Source organism: Rhincodon typus, chromosome 5, assembly GCF_021869965.1.
Source record: "Rhincodon typus isolate 14 chromosome 5, sRhiTyp1.1, whole genome shotgun sequence".
NCBI classification, from domain to species: Eukaryota; Metazoa; Chordata; class Chondrichthyes; order Orectolobiformes; family Rhincodontidae; genus Rhincodon; species Rhincodon typus.
The window spans coordinates 8,020,197-8,039,638 of record NC_063336.1 but is presented as its reverse complement, the minus strand read 5'-3'; the positions used below and the strand labels follow the sequence as shown (position 1 = coordinate 8,039,638).

General features: G+C 43.3%; 1 protein-coding gene across 1 annotated transcript in view; it reads right to left on the bottom strand.

Moving 5' to 3' along the window:
- Positions 1-6,961, bottom strand: part of LOC125483097 (replication stress response regulator SDE2-like) — a 29,656-nt gene extending 22,695 nt beyond the window's left edge. The window contains exon 1 of the mRNA XM_048596653.1: positions 6,847-6,961. Within this exon, the coding sequence (XP_048452610.1) occupies positions 6,847-6,961 (115 nt within the window). The remainder of the gene's footprint in view (positions 1-6,846) is intronic.
- Between the last annotated feature and the right edge of the window lie 12,481 nt (positions 6,962-19,442).

The following is a 19,442-nucleotide window of genomic DNA, read 5'->3' as shown; positions in this document are numbered from 1 at the left end:
CCTATCTTCTCCTCTATCCATCTTCTATCCGCCTCCCCCTCTCTCCCTATTTATTTCAGAAGCCCCTTCCCCTCCCCCATTTCTGATGAAGGGTCTAGGCCCGAAACGTCAGCCTTTCTGCTCCTATGATGCTGCTTGGCCTGCTGTGTTCATCCAGCTCTACACCTTGTTATCTCAGATTCTCCAGCATCTGCAGTTCCTACTATCAGGGGAATTTGAAGTTTTGTTTAAGAGCGATACAAGCAGATCACAGCAAGCAAAGGAAGTACGGATCAAAAAGACTGAGAGGCATACAGGTTACATTGCAGGTTACATTATTTGAGGCTAGAGTCCATTCAACAGTCTGATAATGGCCAGAACGAATCTGTTCCTGAACCTGCTCGTGCGTGTGTTCAGGCTTCTGTATCTTCTGCCTGATGGAAGAGGTTGTGTGAGATAATTACCAGGGTGTGATGGGTCTTTGATGATGTTGCCCACCTTTCCCTGGCAGTGAGCCATGTAAATAGAGTCCATGGACAGAAGGTTGGCTTCTGTGATGGTCTGGGCTGTGCACACCACCTTCTGTAGTTTCTTACGGTCCTGGGCAGAGCAGTTGCCGTACCAGGCCGTTACGCACCTGGACAGTATGCTTTCAGTGGTTCATCTGTAGGAGTTGGTGAGGGACCTTATGGACATGTCAAATTTCCTGAGCCACCTGAGGAAGAAGAGACGTTGTTTTGGAGGAGTTCAAAAATTCACTTTCTGAAGTAGTGAGAGCTCATGTGGAAGAGCAGAGAGTTAAAGCAGCAAGATTAGCAGCTGAAATGGCAGATGGTTATGAGTTGGTTCATAAATCAAAGTTTGGTTTCCGACATCAATTTCAATCTGTGAGGGATAGAAATTGGGGTTAGCGAAAAGGAGAGCTCATTGAAGATAGTAAAGATAGTTTACCACAGGGTAGAAAGGAAATCCATGAGGGGGAAAAGAGAAGTGAAACAGCTCAGGTGTCTTCACTGTTGTAAAGCAGGCCTCATGGAGGCACAGTGTTGGTGGTTTAGAAAAAGTGCTGGGAAGATGGATGTGGGAAAACAGGATAAACTAGTGAGTTCTGTTGAAGTGGTAAAGGAAAGCGCAGAGGAAGGTAAAAATGCTGCAAAAGAATGTACAACCTGGTCAGCGGTTAGTACTTTAAAGAATTTACTCACGTGGGTAAGGTTTACTCATGTATGCGAGGAGGAGCAGGTAAAGAAATTAAGATTTTAAGAGATGCGGGAGCAAGTCAGTCTTTGATGGTGAGTGTTGGGGAGAGATACCAAAGAGCAGTCACGAGTTCTGTGCTCAGAAGTAGAATCGATTTTAATTCGAGATCTTTACCACACGTATGCGAGAGGCCAGAGACCACTCCGAATCTGGCTTTCACATGAGTCGCCCTCTTAGTTACAGTTCACATCGGAAGAAATGGTTAGCCCAAGTAGTAACCATAGTAGCCCAATCCAAACATAGACAGCACAGGAATTCCTAGAAGCATGGTTTTCCACCCATACTTCAATCAACAAATATGTAGAACTGGACCCCATACTGATCAAAACCGAAAATGATAGTACTCACCATAACGGACCAGACAGAATAAATTCCAAGTGGAGTAGAATAACATCGCTTCATCGGAGGGTCCACTGATGATGTCACCTAGCATGGTGATGAAACATCTGAATAAGAACAAGCCAGCTCGGTGAGCGAGTCAACAACCTCCACATTGTCATTATTTGTCCTCCCTTAATCTATGCATCCAATCCTGTGAAGCACCAAATTAATGATGGACACCCCTATAGACAGCCCTAGAATCCCCATGGCCTCATGATGTTTACCAGACTTTGTTAACTTCAGGTCTTGGGATCTTACAATGTATCCCATTAATTATAATCTCCTTCAGATATTTCCCAGACTTGCTGGCTTAAAGCACTGCTCGAGTTCTGTCATTCATTGTATTCACTACATTCATCCCTCTTAACTTCTGTTACTCATCTTATATTTCCCACTGTCCCAATCACAGGGGATACTAAAGGAGGTTAGTTCTTGCTATGGCTATAAGATTCATAATATTAGTTTGAACATAAAGTTAGTTATATGTAAAGTTTTATGGTTACACGTGCTGTTAGCGTTCTATAGTTTTCAGCAGTTTCGGTTCCACCTGATGTTGGAGAGTCTGGTAGGCATTGACCGTCTATTTTGCAGCTGCATTATAACTCATTCTAGTCACATTCTGTCTTTTAAAATGAAATTTACTGACTGTGAATGTTCTACACCTTTACTTAGCAAGACAACATCTCTTTAATTTATAAGAGTAAACCTCAATCACTTTCACAGCTCAATGAACGTTTCTGATCTCCTAGGTTTTCACAAAACGTAATCTCATCCTAATGATTAGTCTCTGTTATTGCGAGATTATACTTTTCTTTTTAATACTTGCTACAAACCTCAGGCTGTCTGTTCCCGATATCTCTTATATGTCCTTTACAGACATCTGCAGCTGCTGTTTTTACAGAACCCTCTGTATATTAAGTTCTAAAATTCTTTGTTCAAAATGGACCATGTTACCTCGGGATACATCTTTCTCAAAGCTACCACTGTGCTTAGCTTATGACCTCACTCTAATGCTGGACCAGGCAAGCTAATTCTGTTTTTGCACCCATTGTTATACCAACTGGCAGCCATTTCGTGCCACTTCTGACCAGGGGCTGCCCCAACAGATGAGGAGATATGTAATTCAGAAGGAGTATTTTCCAGAAAAGGTGGCAATATGTGGAACTCATAGTGAGAAGAACAGTGTTCCATTACACAAAGACAGATTGGAGAGTCCTGTGAAAAATGGTGAAGTGGTGGTAGGAGTAATAGAGAAATTCTCAGTTCTGGACATACAGTTTATTCTTGGTAATGATACAGCTGGATCACAGTTTGGAGTGACGCCTACTTTGGTTGAAAAGCCAGTGGAAAATCAAGCAACTGAAGTGTTACAGGAAGTATATCCCGAGAATCTTCCCTACTGTGCGGTAACCAGGTCACAAAGCCACAGGTAGAAGCAGGAGGAGAAATCAAACAGTAAAGATGAGGCAGTTGGAGTACAATTATCAGAGACCATGTTCGATCAAATGGTTGGGGAGAAAAACAAGAACAGGTGCAGGACAAAGTGAATATTTTTAGCACAGAGAAATGAGCCGAATTACGACAGAAAGATGAAAAACTAAAGCAGTTGTATCAAAAGACAGACACAGAAGAAGAACCCGAGTGTATCCCAGAATGTTACTACCACTATCACTAAAATAGATGATTTGGTCCTTATCATTCTGTAAGTTTGTGGGAGCTTACTGTGCACAACTGGTTGCTGAATCATTCGGAGAGTAAGTCTCGGGAATTAATGATGGGGTTAAAAAAGAAACAGCAGAAATATCGAACAAGTATTTAGTGTATGTCTTCACTGAAAAAGGTATATATAGGGGGTAGCACAGTGTGGAGCTGGAGGAAACACCAGGTCAGGCAGCATCAGAGGAGCAGGAAAGTTGACTTTTCCGGTCGGGACCCTTCTTCAGAAATGCGAGACCCTTCCTCAGAAATGGGCCCCATTTCTGAGGAAAGGTCCAGACCCGAAACGTCAACTTTCCTGCTCCTCTGATGCCGCCTGGCCTGCTGTGTTCATCCAGCTCCTCACTGTGTTATCTCTGACTCCAGCATCGGCAGTTCTCACTATCTCTGAGTGATATGTAGACAGTGCATTGATTTATGAACATCTGACTTAGGAACTCTTGTACTCATGAACACAATCCTGTGCAGGGGTGTATTTTTAAAGACCCAACATACAGACATCTCCTGTGCTTGCAAACAGCTGCTTTATATTGTCCTGTGTTCAGTTCCAAGTTGTGAAGATATTGACTTGTAAACAGACTCCAGAACGTTCATATCCCGCGGACTGCCTGTATAGCATCCCAGAAATGCCGCCAAGTCATCAGGTAAAAGAAGGGAAGAACTTAAAAAATTACAATCACCAGGGAACTGGCAATGAAGAAAACTATTAAAACAAAAAGTTCATATCACCAGGATCTGTTGGACCCCATCCTAATGTCTTAAAAGAAGTGGCTGTTGAGATAGTAGCTGTATTGGTTTAATTTTCCAAAATTCCCTTAATTCTAGGAAGGTCCATTCAGATTGGAAAATAGGGAATGCAACGCCTCTTCTCAAGAAAGGAGGGGTCAAGAAACAGGAAACTGTAGGCCAATTAGCTTAACATCTGTTGTAGAAAAACTGTTGGACTATATTATTAAGCGGGGGCCATAGAGGGACATTTGAAAAATTTTGCTGTAATCAGGCAGGGTCAACATGGTTTTGTGAAAGGGAAATTACTTTTGACTAATTCATTAGCGTTCTTTGGGGAAGTGCTGTGCTATGGGGATAAAAGGGAACCTTTCTGTGGTGCACATGGATTTCCAAAAAGTGATAAAGATTATTGAAATAACTGTACTAAGGCCATCACCAAGTCAAAATCAGAAAATTTAAAGATACACATTGAACTAGGACTCTTCGAGTAAAATTTCTGCCATCTTGCATATAGTCTGCCGCATTCCATTATATATCCTTCCATAGAATATTCAATCTGCTTTCTAAATTCATCAAAGTTTGACCATACCTCTATGTATTTTATTCATCATCTTTCTTATGTTGACAGAATATCCAAACCCTCCTTAGCGTCCACTTGTCGAACTTCTAGTTCTGAGAATACTTTACGCTTGATGCCGCTTCTAGTAGGAAGTACCAAGGCCAGGCTTTTATTTCCTTTTTTAGTAAGGACTTAGCCTGTGTCAATATATTCACTTCACTTTTTCATTAATCATAAGGTTCAGCTTTACTGAACATCAGGAGGAAACCATATCCCAACATTTTACATCTGGTTCCAGTCATTCTTCTCAAAAGTAACTCAAAATTGCAACCATTTACCTAAAAAGAACAATCTGTTTCCAATCATCTTTAGGCAACTATCCTCTGCCCCAATGTCAGTTCAGATCCAGGCAAATCAGTGAGACAGAAGCCTTTCTTTTTGCATAAAGTTTATTAACAACTCAGTCTTACAGCTCCTTCCTTACACCAGTCCAACCTGTGCCCTTTAGTTTTGGTTATATATCCAGAACTCTTAAGTCATTATTCCCATCACCAAATCCTGTATATTCTATATCTTTTAATCAACCTGTTCAGAGAAGTTCTTACACAGCTCTGGAGCAGGTGTGGCTTGAATTCAGGTCACCTAGCTCAGAGGTAGGGAGTGGAAAAATATGACTATAATATGGGAAAATATGAACATGACCATTTTGGGAGGAAGAATGATAAAATTATTAGTGCAATGGAGATTCAAACCTCAGCAATATAGATTGATCTAGGTGTCCTGGTACATGTTTGCTTGCAGGTACAGCAAGTGACCAGGAGGACTGTTGATATTTATTACATGGGAAGTGGAATATAAAATTAGGGCCTTGTTACAGTTATATAGAGTTAGTGAGACTACTGCTGAAGTACATTGTACAATCTCAGACTTCTTCCTTGAGAAAGCACATAATTGCCTGAGAAGCAGCTCAGAAATAATTTGCTCGACTGATTCCTGGAATGGGAGGTGTTATCTCGTGAGGAAATTTTGGATAGGTTGAGCCTGTAACAAAGATTAGGAGAATGAGAAATGATCTTATTAAGATGTGTAGGATCCCAAGGGGAGTTGACAGGGTGGATCCTAAAAGGATATTTCCTCTTGTGGGAGATAACACAACTGGGGGATGCCATTTAAAAATTAGGGATCAAAGGTGGAGAGGAGCATTTTGTTCTGGAATTCTGCTCCCCAGAGGAGCAGCTGAGGTGGACAATTGAATAGTTCTAGGGCAGAATTACTCAAATTCTGGGCTCATATGAGGGTCAATGGTTATTAGGGTAGGTAGGAAAGTCAAGTTAAGCCAAGAGTCAGATCACCCATGATCTCATGAAAAGGCAGAGCAGACTCAAGGGGCTGAATGGCCTATTCCTGCTTTTAATCTTCCTGTTCAGATATCTGTGTGAGATCTGGGGGAGGCAATGGCCCAGTGGTATTATCATTAGACTGTGAATCCAGGATAGGAAGACTTGTCGCTCCAAAGCTCCATCAGTTTGCTTAGGATCACTTCCCTCATGTTTGTCATTTCACAAAGTGCCTCTCTCCTTCTTCCCCCTCCTGGTTCACAGCTATTACTGGAATGGTTTGGTATATCCTCTCGAGTGAATACAGAAGTAAAGCTGTGTTCATTTGTTCTGCCATTCCCTGCTGTTAACTCCCTATTCTCACTCTGTACATGACCAATATTCACTTTACTTACCATTTCCATTTTTATTTTAATGCTGTAGAAACTCTTGCTATCCAGTTTTGCATTTCTAGCTAGCTTCCTCTCACACACTAATTCCTTTCTTCTGATTAATCTTTTAATTGTTCTCTACTGTTCTTTATATTCTGACCAATAATCTGACCTGTTCCTTTTCTTGGCACTTCTATAAGCTTTTTCCATAAATTTGCTACTTTCCTTAACTCCCTTAGTTAACCATGGATGGTGCATCCTCTGCTTAGTTTTTTTTAAAAATGAATATTGTGAAGTATCCTCTTTAATGTTTACAATTGTGTTTCTGTTAATCAGTCCCCTTGCCTAATATAACAGTTCATTAGTTCACCTTACGTTCCCACTTAATTGCTCGTCTTTAAGCTTAAGGATCCAACCTTTTCTCTTTCAGACTGGGTGTCAAATTCAATCACATTGTGGTCTCTGCTACCCAGGGACACTGTAACTTTGAGTTCATTTAAATGAATTCTGTTACATTCCACTTCCTGATCTCCTGAACCAAAGTCATCTTTGACCATCGCACAAATGCCACGCTTGATTAATTGTGCTACCCCTCCAACTTTAGCAAACATCATAATTTTCCGGAACATCATGTACCTTCTGAATATTCAGGACCTAATCTTTGGCAGCGTCAGACTGGAGGTCAGAGACTGTTGTCGTTTTGTACCTTGCCTGGGCCATTGAGCCTTGAATCATGGCAAAAACAATAGCTGACCTTCCAGAATGTTGTGAGCAGTAAATTAGTGGGCAGGATGAGGCAACGAGTTGGTGAGGATATGTTTGTTGAGATACCATTTAGGGAATATGCAGATTGTCCTCTGAGGTCTGCCTCAAAGGTCACATGGGAGAGAATTTGCTCGAAGGTTGGAACTAGTGCAGCTGAGGGCAGAGATACCTACTTCAATATCATTCTATACATAGTGTTAATAAATTCTGCTTCCAAAACACCTTGAAGTCTGGTCTGAGCTAATCTGTAGCAAACAAACGCGTACCCAAACACTGTTGAATGACATTGATCTGGACTATATGGATTTCCAATTCTGGAAGCCTAAAAGAATGGGATTACTTGGTAATAAAAACTGGCACTGTTAAACTTAACTGAAATCAGAAGGCATGCTGGGCTTTGTTTAATGTTGACTGAGGTTGGACTGTCTCACGGAGGTTATTATTATTGATTTGGAGAGTTAAAGGAGAAAAGCAGAACTAATAACTGCTGGCTTGCTGTGATCCTTAAGGAATACATTTAGCACCGAGCTGTATCTTCAAAGAAGAGGAGAAGTAAACAAACCAAAACAACGTCAGCTGCCTTCTCAAAGAAAGAACAGAAAATAACACGCCAGCAAACTGCTTCATGGCATCCAAAACAAACTATTTTAGAACAGGAGGAAATTAGATCAAAGAAGGTTTATTCTTCAGTCTGTCAGAAGGAGGATTTGATCACATTGTTCTTTAGAGAGCTAGCAAGCACCTGATAGATTGAATGGCCTTCTTTGTGCTATACTAACCCTATGATCGGCTTTACTTTCAGTTTGTGGTCCTACGCCAGGCTCTCAACACCGTTTTAGGTATAAACCTTTTGTGTCTTTACATCAATAAAGTTGGATGCATTCCACAAGGTTTGACCATGTGAAATCTGACCATGAGACGCCCAGTTATGTTGGAACCTGTGCTTTCAAAATCTGTCATTTTGTTTCTGAAGCAGAGTCTATCTGAAAGCTGGAAAGAGGAACAGGGTAAAGGAAACTTTTTGTTATTCATTCATGAGATGTGGGTGTCGCTGGCCGGGCCAGTAGTTCTTGCCCGTCCCTAGTTGCCCCTTGAGAAGGTGGGGCTGAGCTGCCTTCTTGAACCACTGCAGTCTTCCTCCTGTGGGTTGATCCACAATGTCATTAGGGAGGGAATTCCAGGACTTTGACCCAGCGACAATGAAGGAATGGCAATATATTTCCAAGTCAGGATGGTGAGTGACTTGTAGAGGAAATTGCAGGGGGTGATGTTCCCATGTATCTGCTGCCCTTGTCCTTCTAGATGGAAGTGGTCGTGCATTTGGAAGGTGCTGTCTGAGGATCTTCGGTGAATTTCTGCAGTGCATCCTGTAGATAGCACACACTGCTGCTACTGAGCGTTGGTGGTGGAGGGAGTGAATGCTTGTGGATGTAGTGCCAATCAAGCGGCTGCTTTGTCCTGGATGGTGTCAAGCTTCTTGAGTGTTGTTGGGGCTGCACCCATCCAGGCAAGTGGGGAGTATTCCATCACACTCCTGGGTGATGGACAGGCTTTAGGAAGGCAGGAGGTGAGTTACTTGCTGTAGCATTCCTAGCGTCTGACTTGTTCTTGTAGCTGCTGTATTTATGTGACTAGTCCAGTTGATTTTCTGGCCAATGGTAACCCCCAGGATGTTGATAATGAGGGATTCAGTGATTGCCATGCCATTAAATAGTGCCTTGAAAGTGGAGTCGATGGTAGACAGGGTGGGGAAGAAAGTGTTTGACACGTTTGACTTCATTGGTTGTAACAGTGAGTATAGGAGTTGGGATGTCATGTTGCGGCTGTGCAGGACTTTGGTGAGGCCACTTTGGAAAACCGCGTACAATTCTATCAGAGATAGTAGGAACTGCAGATGCTGGAGAATCCGAGATAACACGGTGTAGAGCTGGATGAACACAGCAGGCCAAGCAGCATCAGAGGAGCAGGAAAGCTGACGTTTCGGGCCTAGACCCTTCATCAGAAATGGGGGAGGGGAAGGGGGTTCTGAAATAAATAGGGAGAGAGGGGGAGTTGGATAAAAGATGGATAAAGGAGAAGATAGGTGGAGAGGAGACAGACAGGTCAAAGAGGCGGGGATGGAGCCAGTAAAGGTGAGTGTAGGTGGGGAGTTAGGGAGGGAGTAGGTCAGTCCAGGGAGGACGGACAGGTCAAGGGGGCGAGATGAGGTTAGTAGTTAGGAGATGGGGGTGCAGCTTGAGGTGGGAGGAGGGGATAGGTCATCTTTCTATACGAAGGATGTTGTTAAATGTGAGAGGGTGCAGAAAAGATATAGAAGGGCTTAGCCAGGATTGGAGGGTTTGGGCTATAGGGAGAGGCTGAATAGACTGGGGCTATGTTGCCTGGAGCATCGGAGGCTGAGAGGTGACCTTATAGAGTTTTATAAAATCATGAGGGGCATGGATAGGATAAATAGCCAATGTTTTTTTTCCCAGGATGGGGGAGTCCAAAACTAGAGGGCATAGGTTTACGGTGAGAGGGGAAAGATTTAACAAAAGACCTGAGGGGTAAATTTTTCACACAGAGGGTGGTGCATGTATGGAATGAGCTGCCTGAGGAAATGGTGGAGCTGGGTACGCTGACAGCGTTTAAAAGGCATCTGGATGGATACATGAATGGGAAGGGTTTAGCGGGATATAGGCCAGATGCTGGCAAATGGGACTAGGTCAGGTTAGGATGTCTGGTCGCCACATTGTGCAATCATCAGCGAACATCCCCATTTCTGACCTTACGATGGATGGAAGGGCCTAGGACACCACCCTGAGGAGCATGTTCTCCAGAACTTGCTGCTCTCCTAGCCAGGCTCTTCCAGTACAGCTACAACACTGGCATCTACCCGACAGTATGGAAAATTACCCAGGCATGTACATAAAAAGCAGGACAAATCCAACACAGCCAATTACCGCCCCATCAGCCTATTCACGATCATCAGTAAAGTGATGGAAGGTGTCACTAACAGTGCTATCAAGCAGCACCTGCTCAGAAATAACCTGCTCAGTGACACCCAGTTTGGGTTCTGCCAGGGCCACTCAGCTCCTGACCTCATTACAGCCTTGGTTCAAACATGGTCAAAAGAACTCTACTTAGAGGGCGCGTTATCTTTGTGTATCACTCGCTGCTTATTCTGTTTGGAATACAAGTATTCCTGTTTTGTGATTGGTTACTAAGATCGTGTTTTGCGTTTGCTTTGTTTGATTCCTGTACCACAAAATCTCCTCTGTTTTCGACCATGGACAGATGTGGCTTCATTTGTTTAGGAAATAACTGGATGTTGGATTTCCTCTCTTTGAGGAAAAAAAGCTACTGACACCTCAATCCCAGAGTAAAAGAAACAAGAATGAGAGGGTATGGATTTAAAGTGATGTGCAAATGAAGCAAGGGTGCTGAGAGAAAAAACCTTTTTCACACAGCGAGTTGTTAGGGAATGGAATGCACAGCCTGGAAATGTGGTGGAGGCAAACTTAATTGAAGCATTCAAGAGGGCCGTTTGATTTTTTTTGATAGAAATGATGTGAAGAGATTAGGGGGAGAAACAGGAAGTTAGCATTCGATAATAGAAGGAGCACGAGCATGATGAACCAAATGACATCCACGCGCACTGTAACAATTCTACCGCGAGAGCAGCACAGATCACATGACACCTTGTCACGTCATGTTTGACCACATGACAACCAACCAATAACATCTGAAAGGATTATACAGTCATGGTCTATGCCCTGGCCGGACCATGGCAATATGTACTGTGGTTTGGGTGTGAGATTCAGAAGACTGGGAAACTGCCCATGAAAACGGAGAAAATGAAGAGCGAAAATAGAAAGCTGAAAGACAGGGATTTACAGAGCGGAAAATCAGACGTGCGGAGAACCCAGATCTAACCAGGACGTGGTTAAAAATCACATGACAACAGGTTACAGTCCAACAGGTTTATTTGAACACACAAACTTTTGGAGTGTTGCTCCTTCCTCAGGTATAGTGAGAGAAGAGATATCAAAACACAGAATTTATTAGTAAAAAGATCAAAGGATGCGAATGTATTGCATAAACCTAAAATGGCAGGCTGACTCCCTCTGTTAAATCTTTAATCAGTCGGAAAGGAGAAGCAGGTTTTGATTGATTTAAATGGAAATCCCAGAATTTCTTTCAAGTTGCTGCCCCGAGATAACTAAAGGTTTTATCAGTGTATACAAGAGGTGACATCTCAGGTCAGACAGTGCATTTTAGGTGTGAGGCCTTGCTTAGAATCTGTCTTTGCCTTAACCTGGAATCAGACTGGTTTTATTTCCGAAGCAGGAATTTACAAAATGCCCCATTGACTGACTGTGTCTACAAATTGTGTGCCTTTTGAACAAAATAGAATGTATCTGCCTCAACTGGGATCTTGGGTTCATGTCACACTACAGGTGACCTCACCACACTCTATACTTCTGTGTCTTGATACCTCCTCCCTCACTAACACCTGAGGAAGGGGCAGCGCTCCGAAAGCTTGTGTTTTCAAAGAAACCTGTTGGACTGTAACCTGATGTCGTGTGATTTCTGACCTTGACCACCCCATTCCGACACCGGCTTCTCCACATCATAACCAGATTATGGTTACTCAAAAGCAGGTTACCCTGAATGTTCGAAATCTGAAATTAGAACAGAAAACTTTGGAGAAAACTAACCAGGCAGGATCAAAGAGACAGAAAGAGAAAAAAACAAGATCACATTGCAGGGTCTGTGACCATTCATCAGCCCTGGGAAAAGTTTGCGATATAATAGGCTTTGAGCAAAGAATGGGTGACATCAGAACAAGGGAGGGTCTGTGATAAGGTGGTCGATGTGAGAGACTGAATGGCAGCAATGTTAGTTCGTTGGTGCCAAAGGGAATGGAGATGGGACAAGAAAAGAAACTAAGGATGTGCAAAGACCAGGTGCCTTGTTAACTGGAAGAATACATCAGAAACGAGGAAGGAAAAGGAAACAAAATGGGGCGTAACGGTTTGTGGTTTGAAATTGTTGAATTCAGTGTTGAGGCCTGAAGGGTGCAAAGTATCAGGTTAAAAGAGGAGGGATAGTTCCTGAAGCTTATGTTGAGTTCCTCTGGATCAGTAAATCCGGCCAAGATGATAGATGACAGTGTGAGAGCAAGGTGGGGGATGAAAGTGACGGCTCGCTGGAATGTTGGTATCGTGCAAGTGGAGTACGTGGAGATGTTCAGCAGAATGGTCAGTCAATCTGTGTTTGACCACTTCATTGTAGATGAAACCACATTGTGAGCAGTGAATACACAGGGCACATAGAAAGTTGGCCATGGATATTGTTGCACCCTGGACAGTGAGGAGAAAGGACTAGTATTAAATCTGCTGCATTTATATGGGAAGGGATGACAAAGGAATGCACTAGGATGTCATAGAATTCCTACAGTGCGGAACTAGGCCATTCGGCCCATCGAGTCTATCCCAACCCTCTGAAGAACACCCCACCCAGACACACCTCCCTCCCTATCCCTCTAAACCTGCACATCCCATGGCTAATCCACCTACCCTGTGCACCCCTGGACACTATGGGCAACTTCCCATGGCCAATCCACCTAACCTGCACATTTTTGGACTGTGGGAGGAAACTGGAGCACCCGGAGGAAACCCACACAGACGCAGGGAGAATGTGCAAACTCCACACAGACAGTCACCCGAGGGTGGAATCAAGCCCAGATCCCTGGTGCTGTGAGGCAGCAGTGCTAACCACTGAGCCACCGTGCAGCCCGCAGAGAAAAGAGTCCCTCTGAACTGTAGAAAGGAATATTATCCTTCTTTATTCGTTCACAGGATGTGTGTGTTACTGACAATTGTCCATCTTGAAATGCCCTAAAACTGAATGGCTTGCTGCACTATTTCAGAGTCATCCGCACATCCCTGTGAATCTAGAATGACTAACAGGTCAGCCAGACCAGTTAAGGACAAAATTTGTCGTTTACAACAATCAATGATGATTTTGTGGACTGTTTTCCATTTGCAGTGCCAGATTTATTCATTCAGTTTAAATACCACCAGATGCCATGGTGGGATTTGAAATTGTACTCCTGGAAGATTAATCTCAACCCCTAGTTTACCAGACCAGTGACATTAGCCCACACCACAACAAGCCCCCTCCCGGGTAACTGACCTGTAACACACTGGTATTCACCTGGACATTACAACCAGACAGTCCAAGCTCCAGTCCTGCTCCCCAGTTGTTGCTTCTTTAATCAAGTTGGATCTCATTCCTAATCTGTTGAGGTCTGGTATAGCCTCTGGAAAACTTGGAACCTCAGACAAATTCAAATTGCTGTTGCCTTGGAGCCTGATGCCCCATTGCTGGGGGAGTTGGGTGGGGCGGGGGGTACACATTTGATATCACTGCAGAGAAGCAATAATGGGGCAGGTGTTTGGATGCAGAGTAACCTGCTGCAGTATTTTAATCTAATGAATGTTTTTTATGAGGTACACCATGGAACCAAACCATGATAGGTCATTACGAAGAATTATATCTCTTTGCTCATTTAAACAGGGCATTTACAAGAGGTTGTCAACCTCCCCTTGCAGTTAAAGCTTGGAAATGAATTTGAAAAGCAATACTACGCTTTACAGTCAACCAGCTGCATCAAAGTGAGACAGACACCAATAGCCCAAACATTTGTTCCGCCTGAATTCCAGAACGTGGGATAATTACACTGATTACAGCAATTCAACCCAATGAGCAAACTGCAAATCGCTAAAAATTAATGATGGGGCAACAATTTTAATGCCGCAATCTAATGCGAGAAGGGCTTGTGCTGAATCAGAGGCTCAAACTGCTTCTGGAGAATGAACATGATTGCGCAGAATACAACAGCGATACTAACACATCAATAAATAAACAGATGACAGACTGGAATCCAATGACAGGGTAAAAAGAAATTATATAAACAATAATGGGTACCTTGGAGTGATTACAGACTAGTATCTAATCAAGGTGTTCAGATACTTTAAATACAGAATAATGGATGCCTGGGAGTGATTACAGACTCTAATTTAATCAAGGTGATCAGATAGTTTATATATAGAATAAAGGATACTTGGGAGAGATTACAGACTGATTTGTTTGATTTATTATTGTCACTTGTACCTATGTACAGTGTAAGGTTTTATTTTGCATATAGTACAGGCAGATCATGCCATACAAAGTGCTTAAGGGTAATAAAACAGCAGAAGACTACAATGTTATGGCTGCAGAGAAGGTGCACAGAAAGCGAGATCAATATTAAAAAACTGAAACTAATCGTTATTGGTTTATATATAGAATAATAGATACCTGGGAGCAATTATAGACTGGAATCTAATCGAGGAGTTCGGATGGATTATATATTGAATAATGAATACCTAGAAGTGATTACAGATTAGAATATAATCAAGAGTTTCCTAACATTGAGATTGTAGACGCATTGAAGGGAGTTTAAGTTCTTGTTTCGATTGTGCTTTTCAACGACATTAGACCTAATATTTTCCTAGACCCATACAGCATTCCCTCATACCTTCTGATACCTGGGTGCTATGTTTAAGGATATTGCTTTCTGTGACTCAGTGTCCATTTTATACTGGGACATTTTGTTCCACTGAATCAAGTTGAATTCTTCTTTAGCAGCAAGTTTGATTTTCCCATGTTGTTTTATATCCACCTGAGCAAGAAGACAGAATTTTATTCAAACATCCCAGTCAAAGGACCCCTAATCAGTGAGTTCCTGAGCTGAAAAAGCAGACAAAAATGTATTGAGGCTAGAAAGCACCAGGCTGTCAAGTTATATTTCAAAGTAATTTGATGACAAACAGTGGGGACATCAGTGTTCGTAGAATCCCTGTAGTGTGGAAACAGGCCCTTTGGCCCAACACCGACCCTCAGAGCATCCCACCCAGACCCATCCTCCATAATCCACCTAGTCTACACATCCCTGAACACTACGGGAAATTTAGCATGGCCAATCCACCTAACCTGCACATCTTTGGACTGTTGGAGGAAACTGGAGCGCCCGGAGGAAACCCACACAGACATGGGGAGAATGTGCAAACTCTACACAGACAGTCGCCCAAGTGTGGAATTGAACCCAGTTCCCCGGTGCTGTGAGGAAGCAGTGCTAACCACTGAGCCACCGTGCCACCACATTCTGTGTTTCTGCCCATCCCTCTCATTGCAGTGTCTTCACGATGGGATGAAGAAGACACGGATTTATGGTGACACTCCTTGGAGGGCATAAAATTTGCAAATTGTCCAATTTATCCTTGTTTTAAAGAGTTTAATTCATTCAAATTCAAAACATTCCTTCCTCGAAGTTGTCAGCTATGTTGCATGGGCCAGCATTATCACTTCTGGTTGAAGTCCCAGTTGTGAAGTAAAGTGTGTAATTTGTATATATTTTAATATCATTTAATTTAGGTTTTGAATTTTGAACTAGTGGCATATGGGTTTGGTTTATATCTATGAAGGAGTTTTATTCTTAATTTGCAATAATTTCCTTAGCCATCATAATTTCTTTTAAAACATGGCATGAGAGAGAGAAAGAGAGACTTCCTGGAGAGTAATGGCATTTTGTTTTAATTAAGTCAAATTTTTGAGTGAACTGAGCAATCATGTGTGCATTAGGTTTCAGATAGAATGTCCCAGAAGCTCTTTCTTGGTTAAGGGAAACACCACAGCTTTAAGAAGCTATTTTTGTTATTGGTTTTTCCCATTGCTTTTTTGCTGAAGCTACAAGGATAAAACAATGGTTCCTAAAGGAGCGAGATCGCTTAGAACTGTGCAGAAATAGATTACTTAGGTCTAAGGAATTTTGTGTTAAAGTTCCAGACAACAAGTATTTTGTTAAAACTCTGAAGGGTTAATTTGAAGCTGAGAAAGTCTATGCTTTGTTTTATGAAGGTTCAAGGAAAAGATAATCAGGGGATTGAGGCTGCAGCTAAGTTAAAACTTATGTGTGATAAAGAGAATTCTCTCTTTGATGTTTGAGTGCTGTAATGTAGTGCTGTTGGGATTAATGGGATTGTAGTTTACCCATGTTTTTCAAAATCTGTAAACGTGTAGTATGTAATAGCTCCATTTATTCTACTTTATCTTCACTTCTTTTGCCTAATCAGCTTATGTTTTATTGTTAAAACCAAATCTGCAGGTCTGTGTGTTTGTGTTTCAGTGAAAGAGCACCTCATTAAAGCCAAAACATAGGATCTAAATGTGACTTCAGTTTGGGATCTGACTTGCTCAGTAATGACATCAGTTGGGATCCTCAAGCAGTCAAGGAGGTAGTCTAGTCCACACTGATGGGTAACATGGAGCAGCGTTAGACTATAATACGTAGGAGCAGAATTAGGCCATTCGGCCTATCAAATCTGTTCCACTTTTCAATCATGCGTTATAAGTTTCTCAATCTCATTCTCCTACCGTCTCCCCATAAACCTTGATCCCCTTACAAATCAAGAACCTATCTATCTCTGACTTAAGTGCACTCAATAACTTGTCCTCCACAGCCTTCTGCAGCAATGTGTTCCACAGAGTCACCACTCTCTGGCTGAATAGATTCCTCCTCATCTCAGTTCTAATGTGCCCTTGGGCCCTAGTCCCTCCTTCTGGTAAGAACATCTTCTCCATTTCCACTCTATCCAGGCCTCTCAGTATTCTGTATGTTTCAATCATAAGAACATAAGAACCAGGAGCAGGGGTAAGACATCTGGCCCCTTGAGCCTGCTCCACCATGCAATAAGATCATGGCTGGTCTTTTCATGGACTCAGCTCCACTTACCTGCCTGCTCACCATAACCTTTAATTCCTTTACTGTTCAAAAATCTATCTATCTTTGCCTTAAAAACATTCAATGACGAAGCCTCAACTGCTTTACTGGGCAGGGAATTCCACAGATTCACAACCCTTTGGGTGAAGAGGTTCCTCTTCAACTCAGTCCTAAATCTGCTTCCCCTTTATTTTGAGGCAATGCCCCCTTGTTCTAGTTTCGCCTGTCAGTGGAAAAAACCTCCCTGCTTCTATCTTATTTATTCCCTTCATAATTTTATATGTTTCTATAAGGTTCCCCCTCATTCTTCTAAATTCCAATGAGAACAGTCCCAGTCTACACCATCTCTCCTCATATGCCAACCCTGTCAACTCTGGAACCAACCTAGTGAACCTCCTGTGTGCAACCCCACCCCCCACCTACAGTGCCAGTACATCCTTTCTCAAGTGAGGAGACCAAAACTGTACACAGTACACATCAGATCCTCCCTCGTCCTTCTAAACTCCATCAGGTAGAAATCCAGAGTCTCCAGACCCAGCTGGGTCCGGAGGGGATTACAGGGATAGGGAGGGGTGTGGGTCCCAAGGGGATTACAGGTTTCTGACTAATTAGTTAAAAGTCACATCTTACAGCAACTGCTGAAAGATAAATGTTGTTTGTTTTTCAGACTTCAGTTTGCTTTTACTACAAAGAACAGAGAGAGTCTGTGGAGCTCTGACCTTTCTCACTATCCTGTCCATTGCCTCAAGATGTTCAGCTACCTGGGCGCCAATGATATGGCAGTTGCCAGGTAGACTCAAAGAGAGATTGCTAGTCCTCAGACCAATTAGCTGCTTCTTGCTGGCAGAGTCTCCATTTGTACACACCCCTCAGCTCCAGCTCGTCTGCAAACTACACGTTACCTACATGCGGCAATCTTCCGCAATCCTTGTCAAAATGGATCTTTTCTCATTTCAGTCCGCCATAAAAAATACAGAAATACAAAGATATGGTCTTTCCAACATTCCCAATATTCCAACACACAGTTCGGAACTACTTAATTAGCTGGAGTAAGCTTTTGACCAGCCCTCGTCCAGCCCTTCACCAGGCATTCACCACTGATACCATGAAACAATACCGGACTAAAGTAGAGTCCCAGGCTAACCACTGCCACAAACACTTGCCGATTGTGGCAATACTTACGCGTTATAAAGGGATTCAAAGCAAAGTCGAGGATAGTCGCTGGTGACAATGCATCCCTCCCCATTGAGCCCAGAAGGGGCGAGGGAGATGATGTCACCTGCCCCGATAGTTTTGGGTGTATGTGTACTCATGGTCACAGTCACAGAAGTTAGATTGGCCTTCTTGAGAGTGAACCCACGGAAAATAGCTGGCCCAGATGGAGTCCCTGACCTTGCACCCAGACCCTGCACAGACCAGCTGGCGGGAGTATTCACTGACATCTTTAACCTCTCCTTACTCCGATGTGAGATTCAGCTCCTGCTTCAGAACGATCATCCCGGTGCCATCTTTGAATCGGTTTTAATAAAGCCACAGCGCAGGGTGGTGAGCCTGGTGGAGGTGCAGCAGGTATCAACCTCATTCAAGTTGAGGTGACGGGCACTTACACGTTCTGGGCCAGTCGAGCCTGCAGGCAACAACGTCAGGGCTTACGACCAAACGAAAGCCCAGAAATTCTGTCCGCTGCCATTGAGAGGGCACGGTGCTGCCTCTCTGCGCAATCAGAATCAGTTGTGTTCAAGAGGTCAGCCCTTTGCCCTCTTCTGGAACATTCCACCAGATGCCCACCTCACCTATGCCAGGACAGACGAGCAAAGTCAGGGACTACCTGCAAACATCCAGCTGGGTGGCACTTCAACTCATAATCCAGTGTCTCAGAAATGAACGGTCAAGGGAGGACTGGTTCAGAATTGTTGGCCACCTCTCCAATTCTAACTAGGCTTGTTTGTAAGTGGTCAAAGATAGTTTGGTATTTGATGCTGCCTCCCATCCCTCTTCCAATCTCGAACGCTCAGAGCTTGGAATGCACAGGAGTCTATGTCAATCCATCTGCTCTTACTGGAAGCACTGTTTGATTGAGCGTTGTCTGCCAGGCCTCATTACAGTCCTGCTGTTCACCCAAGCTTGACTGAAATTGTCAAACTGCATTGGAGCAACATTTCCAAAATCAGCCTCGTCAGCCTTCACAAATGCAGCACCTAGCCAATTCTCAGCTTTGGCTCAGCGGACAGAATGCTCACCTCTGAGACGGCAGGTCAACAGTTCACGTCCCGCTCCAGGGATCTCAACAGCCACGCCCACCATTGGCCTGCCTCAGGCAACGACAGGTCACTCCGTAAGGGCGTAAAATGAAAGGAGTCTCCTAAAGTGAGGGTGTCGAGGGATTTCACAATGTTGCTGCCGAGGCAATGAACATGAGTGTGGATAACTCAAAGGAGTGTGGGTCTGGAGGGGATTACAGGGATAGGGAGGGGTGTGGGTCCGGAGGGAATTACAGAGATAGGGAGGGGTGTGGGTCCCGAGGGGATTACAGAGAT